The sequence below is a fragment of the Rutidosis leptorrhynchoides genome, chromosome 1 (assembly GCF_046630445.1).
Source record: "Rutidosis leptorrhynchoides isolate AG116_Rl617_1_P2 chromosome 1, CSIRO_AGI_Rlap_v1, whole genome shotgun sequence".
NCBI classification, from domain to species: Eukaryota; Viridiplantae; Streptophyta; class Magnoliopsida; order Asterales; family Asteraceae; genus Rutidosis; species Rutidosis leptorrhynchoides.
Window position 1 is genome coordinate 586,141,642 of NC_092333.1, and position 16,419 is coordinate 586,158,060.

Sequence of the window (16,419 nt, forward strand, 5' to 3'; positions counted from 1 at the left end):
ACAACTACCTCAAAACAGGCTTTAAAATAAAAAGAATGCCTCTGCCCAGGATTGAAACCCCAACCTCTCGCTACCCCATTACCCCAACAGACCAGCTGAACCAATTCGTTTTTCATGACTTATAACCCATTTAAATTCATTTAAACCCCTTTTCTGTTATATCTTTCTTCTTCTTCATTCAAGTCGACCAGAAGTGAAAAACTACCAGGGATCAATCCCAACTATTAACAGGTTATTAACTAGTTTTAAGATTAATAATTAACACAGAAACTATTAAAGCTTGATTTAAAACAAAAAAAAAATTAAAAGGAGCTGTAACAGTAACCCGTTTGAATAATATGAACTCGAAAATTGATTTTTATTTCCAGTGGGTTTTAGACAAAAGTTTCAAATTTAAAAAGGTTCATAATTGTGCTGAGAAACTTTATGAACCTTCAATTAATTCTGAAACATCAAACAGGATTCGAATTTTATGATGAACAATAAGTTTGACTTTTTCAAAAATAAGTTTGACTTCAAAATTTGAGATCATTAGAAGGAATTGGACTCTGAGATTTTACATATAGTTGAAATAAAAGATTTCTAACCAAACTACATTTATACATTTTTGAATGGATTTCGAAATCAGTGTTTGAGCAAAACGAGTTCAAGAACAGGGTACGTGACCTGTTCTTTATTTTCTGTTTCAATTCATTAAATTAAAAGTTGTTAAGGGAGTTTGTTTTTGATGATTGATAATGTAAAGTTATTTGGTAACATTTACAACTGAAATTGATTTGGATTTATAGCCATTAACATCGACAGAAGGAATCAAAATCAGCAGAAAATAATTGAAATAAAATAAAATAATAGAAAGCAGATGGAGACCTTCAACGGAATTTGCCTGTATTTGAGATTTGGATTCAGTTTAGAGACCAGAAACAAAATCACAAAAGTATGATCGTGATTGTAAACTGTTTTGGAGCCCATCTGTGTTGTAATTTATATATTTATATATATAATAAATATTAATACAAAATATATCAATTAATAATAATATTAATAATTATAATTAATAATTATAATAATAATTAAAATTCTAATAATGTTAATTATAGAGTTAGTAATAATAATATTAATGTTATCAAATATTATTAAAAATGATATTAATAATGTTATTAATGATTGATAATAAATTGTATCATTTTCTAATAGTTATAATAATAATGATAATAATAATTTATAATAATAAAACTAATTGTTAATGATAATGGTATCTAATAATAATACTAACATTAATCAAAATGACTAAAATTATAATTACTAATTATAATAATAATAATAACATGACAATTCTTATGTATCAATTTCCATAAAATACTTTTTAATATATATTAATAGTACAAATATTAATATTAGTAATAATAATAAATGTAATAATGATATATCAACTAGATTTCAACTTGTAATTACATTTAATATATTAAATTTATTAACTACATAATATTTAATAATCATATAATAACATTTATTGAATATCTAATATTTATATATTTTATATATATTACAATATAATAATTATTATTAACAATAATCATATATATATATATATATATATATATATATATATATATATTTATTTATTTATTTATTTATTTATATATATTCATTTTAATAGTAACTTAACCATTCTATTAATTATTTTGTATCATATTTTACGTTTTTAATTCTAATGTTTAAATTATATTTTATAATTTAAAACTATTACATATACATACATTATATATATATATATATATATATATATATATATATATATATATATATATATATATATATATACATACATATTTATTTACAACATTTGTTCGTGAATCGTCGAAAATTAGTCGAGGTTAAATGATTACATGAATACAGTTCAAAATGTTTGAGATTTAACTTAACAGACTTTGCTTATCGTGTCGGAATAATATAAAGTTTAAGTTTAAATTTGGTCGAAAATTTCCTGGTTGTCACATATTCAAGTTTAAAAAAAATTCAGAAAGAAATAAAAAAAATTCATAAGCCCTTCATGATGATGTCATTAAAATAATTAATCATTTTTAATAAAAATATTAACATGTTAATTGTATAATATATGAAGTATTATGTAACCTTATGATAAAATAACCTATGATCATATGGATAATATCTGAAGCATTATGTTAAACCTTATGGTAAAACACTCTCATGACCATATGTACAAACTTTAATACAGATTGTACAATCTTTTACAAAACACACCATGAACACATGTACAAACTTTGAAGCATATTGTACAACCTTCATATAATAATTGTATTTTAGTTTTTAAAAAAAAATTAAAGAGACATTTGTTATTACTAATAATAATTATTAAAAATATAAATAATGAATTTTAGAGCAAACTTTATTATTACCTCCGTCTCATCTTAAGTATCCACCTTTCCATTTTAGGCTGTCTCATTTCAAGTATCCACTTGATGTTTCAACCAATCAGAAGATGTTATTCTGGAGAGAGAAGATTTCTAATTGGTGAGGAATGAAGATAGTGAAATTTCCTAAAACTCTGTGAAAAAGTAATTGTACACTTTTAGTGGGACGAATGGAGTATTATTATATTATTATTATTCAAATATAGGTTTTCTTTATGGGACTAATTATGTTACATATGTATGCGAAATACATGTCTCAATAAAATATTGTAATGTAGCTTTTATGATAAGACAGATAATAATTGTGATCAAAATTGGAAGAAAGTGGTGGGAGAATAAATGTAAATGTAGTTCATTTATTCTGACTAAGTTAGGTATATCAATATGTTTGTAAAAATGATAAGTTTCTTAGTCGGAATATGTGGTTCTACGGGTCATTAAACTAAATGACTTTAGCATTTACGTTCACTTAATACCTAAAATATAATATTAAACTATTTCGTTTAACAAACCCGTGATTTCACGGATCATTTCAAAAATAAAATACGGTAAAAGGTTAAATGGGTGATATAATTTAGCAAGATTAAAATATTGCTAAAATGGTGGTATGAAAATGAAAACTATATTTCAATCTCATATGTAATATTAAACATATTAAATGGGGTTAAAAGCTTCCACATGGATATACCCAATTGGTTATGAATGACCCAAACAAACCCTAAACTACAAGCATCAATCAATAATTCATCATTCTCCTCTGTATTCTTGCTGGCAATAAACAGCACAAACATAACACTCTTCTTCCCCTTTCTACCTCTATCTCTAATTCCCTTAAACCCTACACCAAAAAACTTCAAACACCTTACATTTACAGGTGTTCTATACATCTATAATCATCAAAATCACATCCCCTAAAAACCCCAACTCAAATTCACCTCAAAAACAACTAAAAATGTTTAATTTACAAATCCCAATTGTTTTTTTAATCTGGTTCATCTCAAGTTCCATCCTTTTCAAGATTTCAGCATCAGAAACGATATACGAACTGCTTAAAACAAACGGGTTACCAATGGGCTTATTGCCTAAAGGTGTAACCAATTTTACGTTTGATAATGCTACTAGTAGATTTGAAGTACATTTAGATCAAGCTTGTAATGCAAAATTTGAAGATGAAATACACTATGATTGTAATGTTACTGGAAACTTGACCTTTGGTCAGATCAGTGGGTTGTCTGGTATTTCAGCTCAAGATTTGTTTTTATGGTTCCCTGTTAAGGAAATCAGAGTTGATATACCAAGTTCTGGATTGATTTATTTTGATGTTGGTGTTGTTTCTAAACAATTTTCATTATCTTCATTTGAAACACCAAGAGAATGTGTAGCTGCTTCAAATCTGATCATTTTGCAATCTGTATCTAAGGTAATTTGATCATCTTTGACTTTTTTTAATGTGAATTTGTTGGTATTTTGACTTTCTGCTGTTGGGTTTCTGCTAATGGATTGGGGATTTTGTTAGTCTTGAATATGGGTCTGACTTTTTTCAGTTTGCAGTCTCTTGATGTTATTGGGATTAGTATAAAGTTTTAATCTTTATGTTATTGGGATTGGTAAATAAAGTTGTACAGTAATTTTTAAGTGCTTGCTAATAGATTTGAGTTAGCTTTGTTGACCGAAAGTTGTTGATAAAGTTTTAAACTTTTGATGTTCTGTTTTAATATGCAGAATCTATCAAGAAAGTTGGGAGTCCGAAAATATGATCATCAAGAACAATTGATGACACTTTTATGAAGTTGAAGTTAAAGATGATAAAAAAAGTGGCACAATTTCTCAATCAAGTTATGGGTTCCATTTCTTGCATTCTACACTTGTTCTTCAGAAAGTCGAAAAATCTTGGTGTGCTTCCTTTTCGGTTTTCATTGTATAGTGTAGAATCTGCAAATTAGGCTCAATGCCAAGCTCCTGTATATGCAACATTTTCACATTGGATTGAACTCGAAGAACATAGGATATATATAAACACATATTGTAGAACCAACATGTGACATTGTTGCCATGATTCATTGAGATTTAGTCCTATGAAGTTTGCATTCTTTAGAAAAACACAAAAGGAATGTAAGTTCTCATACAGACGGAGCAATGTTAATAAGGTTACAAATCAGGTGATGACACATGTTTATTTTATGTTGTTGAATTCATTACGTATATATGAACATAAAGCATCTATTGGCCAATCAATTCTCTTTTCGTAGCGAATAAAAAAGAGATGAAATGCATTCTTATTCTCTGAACCTTATCAATCTTTCAATTACCTATGGTAACCTTTATATTATGCCATTTGATTGTGCAATTCAACTAAGCTGGTAAACTTTTATCAATATTAGCATTAGCATATGCTAACAAGTTTATATTTATATCCTACAATAATAGCTGCTACAAAATGAATAAATGTACCATAAGTTAATGCATTTAGTACTATCTTAGTTGTGGTAGTTCCTCAAATGTACTTTGTTTGTTTTACTTTCCTCCTATTTTTCTCCTGCTAATGACTTTCAACTGTTCTACAAATCAAGTATTGAATGCAAATATATCTATATTACATACAATTGTATAATGTATTGATGATATGTTGCTTTAGATGATGTAGAAGTATAATTTAGAAGTGGGTAGTTCGTATATTTAGTCACCTACTTATGTTTGGTAAATCTAGTAGGAAATTTTCAATAAATATTATGTCAATCGTAGTTGGTTGGTAGGCTCAATCTAACATTAATAAATTCATATATATACACTAATGACAGTGATTGGTATGATTATATTATGGTATTAACAAAAGATTAGTTGGGTGGTAGGAGGAAATGACTAAACTTTTGTTGCAATGTTTATGGAATTATACACCATATTAAGTAGATATAGAATATAGAATATAGATGCTAGTAGTGTACTTGTTGTATATGAATTATGTCCTACATTTGGGTCCAAAAATATACTCCTTGTCTAGCGAATATGGAATATGGTTTGGACCACTAGCAAATTGCAATGGGTTGCTCTCAACAACTTCTACTTCATTGAGAATTTCGAAACGACTCATATTTCGTCTCGTTGTCGATACCTTATGGCTCCAATAACTAGCTTTTCAAAATACTAACGTGCCGATTTACTGACGCTTGATCAATACTTTAAGATTGAATATTCTGATTTTATGTAGTGTAAATAATTAATCAAGTCTTTTGGCCAATAACATGCAATTATCACTTTTGTGCTATACATCTTGCTTAAAGTTATTAAATTAAAAGTTGATTTGTCAATCGACGGTGTGTCTCTTATAGTCGATCGACTGGTTATCGTTAATCAACTTACACCGACCTTACACTGTCGACCGGCAATGTCTTCAGTCAACCGACTGTGTCTTCTATTGATCAATACATTCATGCATAATAATAAACGTTTAATAGTTACAATACTAAGTTCAAGTTCAAAGTTCAATAGTCGCAATACAAAGTTCAAAGTTACATGACTAAAATATACAATAATATTCATAGAACTAGAGATTCTAAATACGCACCAACAGAGTTTACACGAAAGACAACATCAATGCATAGGATCCATTCAAATGGAAATTACTAGATTATATATTTTTTTAAAGGACGAGACGAAACTGTAAACTTACGATTACTCAATATTCTTCTTCATCGCTATCTTGGTACTGTAGGCATAACGATTGTAGTCCATCATTCGTATCTTTCAACTTGTCTTCTTTTGCAGTTGCTTGTGTTTTGGCCTTTAAAGGCTTCTTCACAACCGAAAACTTAATATTCATCAACTTCTCAACAGGATTATTGTTTTTTGTCAAGTAAACTGTTGGATTATGCGCAACATCTTTAAAAACCTTCCTCTTCTTAGAACTAATCTTTTGTGAAGATCCACCTTTGCCATAACCATGAAGAACATCATCTTCAAGTTCGTCATCATCGATTCGGCGAATAACATCTCTTGATCCCTGGAACAGAGATTTTGCAAGTGCTTCATCCTCCTCTTCAACCTTGTCTTCAACCTGTACTTGATCTGATCGTTGCAAGGCCTCAAACATTGCATCAAAGCTTACACGCGACTTAATGGACTTGATTTCATCAAGTGCAGATTGTACATCCATCTCTCTTTTCGAATCAACCGTTCGATTCTCCAACGATTTAATCGCATCTCCCATCTCTTCAGCATATCGTTTACATTTACGTTGCTCATCCTCACCCGCCTCTGCACGCCATGGTTCAAAATTCTGTACAGCTCCAGATTCAACCGTGTAATCAGAGTTTTGAGGGTCTGTCTTAATGGTAATATTCTCAGCTAAACAATTTGGGCAGTACTTGTAATGAAATCTAAATATTTTAGTTCCAAGATATGTCTCTCCGATAACCTTTTCTTTACGTGAATTAAACTTTGTACCTCTGTAGATATAGTTTCCACAAGTGCTACATCGAATGCTCATCGGAAGCATCATTCGAACTTTAATCTGATGGTTTTTGGGCATACGCCTCCGTGGAATTTTAGCCGGATCATAATTCGGTGGAGTATACTTATTCAAACCTTTCTTTCTGCCATCTCTTATTGCTATTTTAATTACCGATCAAACTTGAATTACTTGATTGCAAGGCAATTAACCAGTTTAAGGTAACCAGTTTAGCCGGCTATGTATGGTAATCGTAATAACAGTCGCAATGTGAAAGCAGAAGAATTACCTTAATTTTTTACAGATTACGGCAGCCGAAGGTTAAAAGAAGTTACGATTTTTTCGATTTAGGTTTTACAACAGCCGTGGAAAGGTACGATCGCTATTTATAAATAACAATAGATAAAGTCATACGAACCCTAATGCTGAATCATAATGGATCTATACCTGCGAGGCCCAATATTCAAATAACAAAGACGTTATATTATGTAAGTTTTAGACCAAAACACGAGTAGGTAATAAATCGTGCAATATTTATTCAATTGATCAAACTTTAATAATTCATTAAAAATTACACCAACAGACCAACCAAATAATAACTATTTCATTCGAATTTTAAAAGGTTATATAAGTATGAAAGTAAGCTAAACAAATAAAAATAACAATTGGATTTAGAATTGTACATAGTACTACCAGCAAAGAATACCCAATTGGTCATCTTGCAAGGATATTAATGCCTCAACCACTTGTCTCATGAAGCTGTAACCAAATAGGTTTAATCGCTAGTTTTAAATATGATCATCTTAGAAGTTCTAAATTCAAACCGCTATAAAATGACATTATTGTATATTTGGTATGGGTGAACTTATACAAATATCACATATCATATTTTATATATGTACATATATCGGTTTGAATTTAGAACTTTTAAGATGATCACATTTAAAATTAGCGATTAAACCTATACTATTAAAGCTTCATGAGACAAGGTAGTCCAGTGGTTGAGGCATTGACATCCTTCTGAGAGGTCTCGAGTTTGAATCTTGTGGTGTTCAGGGAATGGTTGGAAACAACCAAGTAGTAATCCCGATGGTTGTGTGTACAATAGATTATGAGGTAGGGTTATGTGTCCTTCAGATAGATAAACCGGAACATAAAAGATCCTTAGAACTTTTTCATAAGACGAGTTTTTTTATTACCAAGTGAAAGTAAACTGATGTATGTGTAGCTGAGGCATTCTAATAGTCTGATTCAACTGAACCTTCATACTACATACTCTACAATATAGGGATATTTGTAATCCAAGTGTCAGCTTACGTCCTTACCACCTCCAACATTGTTACAATCATTTAACCTCAAATCATTGTCATAATCAAAACCCTACCAAAATGTATTGTAGCCTTTGTACCACTATACCTTGCCTAAAATCTAGGAACACAATTGTGATTAAATGCCACATGTTCATCCATAATGCATTGTCTCATTCATTATTGCACAGTCGCACGGTTTTCTTGCGACTCACTAGTCGTGAGCATTTCATGTACGAGTCGCATGGCTCGCAAGGTCTACCTTGTGAGTTGTCTAGAGCATATTTATAGCTTTGCATTTTGCCCGCCAAAAAGATTCAACCATACTGTCGCGAAACATATTTAATAATTTTATAGCTTCACATTTCGCGGCAATATGACTCTTGACTCACTCGTTTTGGCGGACAAAGAGTGAAGCTATAAATATGCTCCAGACAACTCGCAAGGTAGACCTCACGATCCATGAGACTCATACACGAAGTGCTCATGGCCCATAAAACACAGTGAGCCGCAAGGAAACCGTGCGATTGTACGACACTCGTTGTCTCGGTCATGCGTCTAAATATCACATCTTGACTTGCATTTTCACGGGAAAACAAGGATAATTCACAACTCGCAAAGTTGCAATTGAGGTTTGCGACTTGCGAGAGCATTTTAGCAATTTCTTTTTTTTAGCGCAAATCCTTATAGTTAAGTGAGGAATTGGGCGCTATGGTCAATAGCCCAAATTTTTTTTTTTTTATTACTATATTTGGATCCCCATTTATTTTTGCTAAAAAGACTAAACCAGACGAAAGTGGGTTATGTTTACACCCTTTTAGGCAAGCCCAAATTTAGTAATTCAAATACAAATGGATTTGACCCAATTATTATTTTATATACGTGTTTATGTTTCCTTGTTTTATAAAGATTCTTAGCCCAATATATACTCTTAAACCAATATATAAAATCATTTGTTTAACTATATATATATATATATATATATATATATATATATATATATATATATATATATATATATATATATACTCATCATTATGAAACCTTGATTGATATTCTAATCACAATTGGTAAATATTCACAACTTCAACTGGAAAGTTGTTGTTTATTATTTTTTTTATAGCTAAAATAACGATAATATTAAAAATAATGTCTTTTCATCAATAGACGAAAAAGAAGACCAAAGATACAATCGAACCAAAAGCATTTCAAGGCTCGAAAGTAGGTAACAATCCCTATCACTAAACAAAGAGCAAAAACTAACTAAATCTGAGCTTTGAGCAACCGAACCAATAAAACTATCTCGTAACACATTCATAAACATGAACAAATACGAAAAAACCAAATCAAACTAACAAATGATAAACACCACATTACAATAAAAAAAATCGATCACAAACTACCCGACAACCGCTTTACCTTTTCGAATTTTTATGATCGTCTTAACAACCACACTGTAGTGAATTAAATGAAATTGGTATATTCACATGATTAAATGTTTTCAACATGTTAAGCAATCAAACTTGTCAAGACTTGATTAATTGAAATAGGTTTCATATAGACAATTGACCACCCAAGTTGACCGGTGATTCACGAACGTTAAAACTTGTAAAAACTATATGATAACATATATATGATTATATATATAGTTAACATGATATTATGATAAGTAAGTATCTCATTAGGTATTTTAACAATGAGTTATATACATAAAATTATGTTTATTGAATTAAGAAACTCGAAACGATATACATAACGATTATCGTTATAACAACGTCTTACTAATTACATATGAATCATATTAAGATATTGTTACACTATGTTTAATCATGATAAATGATAAGTAAACATGTCATTATGTATATTAACAATGAACTACATATGTAAAAACAAGACTACTAACTTAAGGATTTCTAAACGAGACATATATGTAACGATTATCGTTGTAACGACATTTAAATGTATATATATCATATTAAGATATATTAATATATCATAATATCATGATAATATAATAATTTAATATCTCATTAGATATAATAAACATTGAGTTAACAACATTTAACAAGATCGTTAACTTAAAGGTTTCAAATCAACATTTACATGTAACGACTAACGATGACTTAACGACTCAGTTAAAATGTATATACATGTAGTGTTTTAATATGTATTCATACACTTTTGAAAGACTTCAAGACACTTATCAAAATACTTCTACTTAACAAAAATTCTTACAATTACATCCTCGTTCAGTTTCATTAACAATTCTACTCGTATGCACCCGTATTCGTACTCGTACAATACACAGCTTCTAAATGTATGTACTATTGGTATGTACACTTCAATGATCAGCTCTTAGCAGCCCATGTGAGTCACCTAACACATGTGGGAACCATCATTTGGCAACTAGTATGAAATATCTCATAAAATTACAAAAATATTAGTAATCATTCATGACTTATTTACATGAAAACAAAATTACATATCCTTTATATCTAATCCATATACCAAAGACCAAAAACACCTACAAATACTTTCATTCTTCAATTTTCTTCATCTAATTAATCTCTCTCAAGTTCCATCTTCAAGTTCTAAGTGTTCTTCATAAATTCTACAAGTTCTAGTTTCATAAAATCAAGAATACTTCCAAGTTTACTACCTCACTTCCAATCTTGTAAAGTGATCATCCCACCTCAAGAAATCCTTGTTGTTTACAGTAAGATATCATTCTAAATCAAGGTAATACTCATATACAAACTTTGATTCAATTCTTATAACTATAACTATCTTAATTCGAGTGATAATCTTACTTGAACTTGTTTTCGTGTCATGATTCTACTTCAAGAACTTTCAAGCCATCCAAGATCCTTTGAAGCTAGATCATTTCTTTTCACTTCTAGTAGGTTTACCTACTAAACTTGAGGTAGTAATGATGTTCATAACATCATTCGATTCATACATATAAAACTATCTTATTCGAAGATTTGAACATGTAATCACTAGAACATAGTTTAGTTAATTCTAAACTTGTTCGCAAATAAAAGTTAATCCTTCTAACTTGACTTTTAAAATCAACTAAACACATATTCTATATCTATATGGTATGCTAACTTAATGATTTAAAACCGGAAAACACGAAAAACACCGTAAAACCGGATATACGCCGTCGTAGTAATACCGCGGGCTGTTTTGGGTTAGTTAATTAAAAACTATGATAAACTTTGATTTAAAAGTTGTTCTTCTGGGAAAATTATTTTTCTTATGAACATGAAACTATATCCAAAAAACATGGTTAAACTCAAAGTGGAAGTATGTTCTCCAAAATGGTCATCTAGACGTCGTTCTTTCGACTGAAATGACTACCTTTACAAAAACGACTTGTAACCTGTATTTCCGACTATAAACTTATACTTTTTCTGTTTAGATTCATAAACTTAAGTTCAATATGAAGCCATAGCAACTTGAAACACTTAAAACGGATTTAAAACGAATAAGTTATGGGTAAAACAAGATTGGATATTTTTGCTTGTTGTAGCTACGTGAAAATTGGTAACAAATCTATACTAATCATATCCTAGCTAACTTATATTGTATTATACATGTATTCTAATATATTATGTAATCTTGGGATACCATAGACACGTATGCAAATCTTTTGACATATCATATCGACCCATGTATATATATTATTTGGAACAACCATAGACACTCTATATGCAGTAATGTTGGAGTTAGCTATACAGGGTTGAGGTTGATTCCAAAAATATATATGCTTTGAGTTGTGATCTAGCCTGAGACGTGTATACACTGGGTCATGGATTGATTCAAGATAATATATCGATTTATTTCTGTACATCTAATTGTGGACAACTAGTTGTAGGTTACTAACGAGGACAGCTGACTTAATAAACTTAAAACATCAAAATGTATTAAAAGTGTTGTAAATATATTTTGAACATACTTTGATATATATGTACATATTTGTTATAGGTTCGTGAATCGACCAGTGGCCAAGTCTTACATCCCGACGAAGTAAAAATCTGTGAAAGTGAGTTATAGTCCCACTTTTAAAATCTAATATTTTTGGGATGAGAATACATGCAGCTTTATAAATGTTTTACAAAATAGACACAAGTACATGAAACTACTTTCTATGGTTGAATGATCGAAGCCGAATATGCCCCTTTTTGCTTGGTAGCCTAAGAATTAGGGAACATCACTAATTTTGAGAATTAGTGCACGCCTAATTGACGCGAATCCTAAAGATAGATCTATTGGGCCTAACGAACCCCATCCAAAGTACCGGATGCTTTAGTACTTCGAATTCGTTTTTATCATGTCCGAAGGATTTTCCGGAATGATAGGGGATATTCTTATATGCATCTTGTTAATGTCGGTTACCAGGTGTTCACCATATGAATGATTTTTATCTCTATGTATGGGATGTATATTGAAATATGAAATCTTGTGGTCTTTTATTATGATTTGATAATATATAGGTTAAACCTATAACTCACCAACATTTTTGTTGACGTTTTAAGCATGTTTATTCTCAAGTGATTATTAAGAGCTTTCGCTGTTGCATACTAAATTAAGGACAAGATTTGGAGTCCATGCTTGTATAATATTGTTTAAAAACTGCATTCGAAGACTTATGTTGATGTGTAATATTATTGTAAACCATTATGTAATGGTCGTGTGAAAAACGCTATATTTTAGATTATCATTATTTGATAATCATCGTAATATTTTAAAGGTTATGGTTTGTTCTAAAATCGAATGCAGTCTTTGAAAAACGTCTCATATAGAGGTCAAAACCTCGCAACGAAATCATTTAATATGGAACGTTTATAATCAATATGAACGGGACATTTCACACACCGTTAACCTTCAGTCGATTAAATTTCTTACCCGCCCAATTTTCAATAGCGTATGATGAAACCTTTGCCGGAGAGCTACCAATTCTAATAATACCGGGCACAGGAGGTTGGAGCGAACCTTGCTTTTCAAGATCCTCAAAAAAGCTAGAGTTCCAATCCACTTCAACACCGTCAGAAACAAAGACCGAACCGCCATTGATAATCGACCCCTCAATCCTATTTGGTTAGCCAATTTTAAATTTTATTTATACTACGGAGTAAACCATTATCTAAAGACAATGGTATTTTAGCCTAGTTGGTTGAGTCCTTAGACTTTATTTAGTGGTGATGGGGTTTTTTTTTGAGGTTTTTGTGGGGTATAGTGCTGAGTTGGCAAATGTGATGGGGGTGAGGGCGTGATGGAGTTTGTAGTAGTGGGCGTGATGGTTATGTGATGAGTTAAATTGGTCCCACATTTTTATTTAGTTTTTCTTTTTGTTTGATTAATTTTATTTACAAAAATCATTTTTTTTTATAAAAATATAACATATAAAATAGTTTATATTAATAAAAACACACTTAAATTAATAAAATTAAACGATTACAATTTATTATATAGCGTTTTAAAAAAACAATACTTAAGAAATCCTAAAATTCCATTACACCATGACTTTATTAAATTAATAGAAATTAAAACTATTCGGCGTCGTCCTCGTCGTCCTCGTCGCTTGAAATGAATTCTTTGTAACGCTCGGCCATCTTTTTCTTGAACTTCAAAGTTTTTTTCCTTTCTTTCGGGTCGGGGATTTCGTTAACGTCAAGTTTAAATAATTTTGTGACACACTCGAGTGCCGACCTCATTCGTTCTTCCTCAACTATACGATCAATACCCTTGCTTCGTTTCTCCAATTCTTTATCCTTTTTCTCTTCCCACATAGAAGACAACTCGTCAAATCTTGAAGAATTCGTACCACGTGAAGAGCTCGTACCCCGTGATGATGCACCCGCATCAGACGAAACCGATTTTCTCGCAGCCTTCTTCGCTCGGTCTCTTCCCATAGGACGTTGAATCGCATCGTCTCCAAAAAGCTCCTGGAGGTTGCTTAAATGATCTTCCCCGAGATTAACTGTTTGGCTTTCGCCAACCTCATCTTCGTAATCATCTTCTATTACAAGTTGTCCCTTTCTCCTTCGCACGCCACTACCACCAATTGCAGGTGGTGTATACCACTTCAGCCTCGTTTTCAGAAACTCCCAAACATCCTTAGAAGTCCACGGCTTCGCTGCCCGACTTTGATATCTTTCCACCGCAATGTTATATACGTCTTGCTCGACACGACGCTACGTCTTGGTTTACGTTCTTCTTCATTATATAAGGTCGTGAAATCTTTGCACGCCTTATCCATATGTCGTCATTTCCCACTTAATTGGTCGTCATTTCTTAAATACCCAGAATCATTATTATTAAACTTATTTCGTACTCTAGCCAAAAAAGCTGTGTTTCTTTGCGAGTTACCGTGAACCCCATCTTCCGAGCAATCGATCCAACACTTAGCCAACCAAATTTCTTCGGGAGGAGTCCACAATTTTTGTGTTGTGGTTCTTTTGCTACTTCTTTTCCTTTTCGTTTATGACTTGGTTGGACCCGTACATTTAGTTGTTGCTCCCCACCACGAATTTCTTCCACTTCTTCGTTATTTAGAGGTGTGAAGGTTTGTTGTGTTTGTGTCCATGGTTGGGTATTTGGTAGTTGGAATGACACCATACCAGGTTGTGAGAAATGAGAAAATTGTGATGGAATTTGTTGTTGAAATGGTTGGTTAAATGATTGGTTAAATGGTTGGTGGTATTGTTGTTGATAATTGTGATGCATTTGTTGTGTATTTAGAAATTGTGAAAAGAAGCTCGAATTATTGAAATCGTTAAGAAGATTTTGTTGAGACATATTGCCAATTGGTCGAGTACCCCGAACATTTTGCGGGGAATTTGAGCTTGAACCTGGCAAATTCGGCGAGCCGAAATTGTAGAGGTTACCGGAACCGGGCTCGTTGGATCTTGATGTTGAGACATTTTTTGGGATTTTGAGAAATGTTAGATTTTTAGAGAGAGTTGGGATTTAAATGAGAGTGTATATAGATATGAGATGTAGTGTAGTATATATATAGAGATGTAGGAGTAATACATTTAAGAAAAAAAAAATACAAACGGCTCCTTCAACGGCTCCCTGTAACCCCACCTGCACTGCACCATTGCCCACGTGTCCCTTTCTCATTCGCAACTCCCCACCATCACCCACCGTGAAGCTCGAATCACGCCGGGAAAAAATACGATCGCGCCCCATAGCGGCGCTATGGGGGCATGATGGGGGCAAAAAAACCTCGATCACGCTGCGTTAATGGCTGTCTTACATTTCAACGGTGAAGTGAAGGGTTCAAAAGTCTCATTCATATTTTTTTAAACTATTTTCTTTTACACTTTTCAAGTTTTTAATTTTACAATTTATCCTCTCGAATTCTTATTTTTCATTTTCGCCCTTTCAATTCTATTTTTTTCAAATTATCCCCTCAACTTTTTTATTTTTATTTCTCAACTTATACTTTCCGCTTTTTTACTCCGTTGAAGTGAAATCCTGCAGCGAACCGAGGATAAAATATCCTACCAACTTCCGTCCGAATTCCTTCAATCCTACCAACTTCCGAGCCGGGAAAGAGACAAAAAAGGTGAGCCCCCTGCGCTTGAAAACTATATCCTCGTTCATTACAAAGTTCCAAAATTTGAATGTGACTAAATACAAGTACGTTGAGCATGATCAATATTTTATGTTTAAGGATACTTTGTTGAGCATTAGCTTAATTTGATGAAAAAGCTAAGAGTTGTTGATATATAAGCATTACTCCAAAAGATATAAAGCAACGTTTCAATTCATATATACATTCAAATACAATATGTAGTCAGTTCGATTTTTTTTCCCTATCTTTTTGCAAGTCCATTTTGGATCTACAAGTTTAGTATGTGAATTCTATAGATTCAAGTTTTGGAAATTAGGTGTCTGTTATTCTGTTAAGGCCACTCATTATACATGATCGAAGAACTAAAAAATTGAATTGTTGACTCCGTGCGACATTGGCACTTCATCAAAAAGACTAGATGCTACCAACCGATGACTAAATGATGAAACTTTTTTAAGTTTCAATATTACCAATAATACATGTAGAATCAGGGGAGGCCTGGAGAGGAAACAAAGTGATCGGTTGTTCAGGGCCAAATTTTTTAGGGGCCCAATTTTTTTTATATATATAGACATAATCGGAGATTTGAGAAGCAATGAAAAATAGGAAAACACAACTGAAATAACAATTAAAGTCCATTAGCATTCT

General features: G+C 31.5%; 1 protein-coding gene across 1 annotated transcript; it reads left to right on the top strand.

The window, feature by feature from the left end:
- Positions 1-3,212: 3,212 nt before the first annotated feature.
- On the top strand, positions 3,213-4,655 carry LOC139883059 (uncharacterized protein At5g01610-like). The gene is made up of 2 exons (XM_071867291.1): positions 3,213-3,852; positions 4,155-4,655. The coding sequence occupies exons 1-2, from the start codon at positions 3,385-3,387 to the stop codon at positions 4,218-4,220; spliced, it is 534 nt and encodes a 177-aa protein (XP_071723392.1). The 5' UTR covers positions 3,213-3,384; the 3' UTR covers positions 4,221-4,655.
- Positions 4,656-16,419: the final 11,764 nt, after the last annotated feature.

Bases quoted from the DNA above. Each gene is read 5' to 3' on its own strand.
- LOC139883059 (XM_071867291.1), top strand. From the start codon at position 3,385: ATGTTTAATTTACAAATCCCAATTGTTTTTTTAATCTGGTTCATCTCA. The intron at 3,853-4,154 runs GTAATTTGATCA...TTTAATATGCAG, and splicing joins TTTTGCAATCTGTATCTAAG to AATCTATCAAGAAAGTTGGG.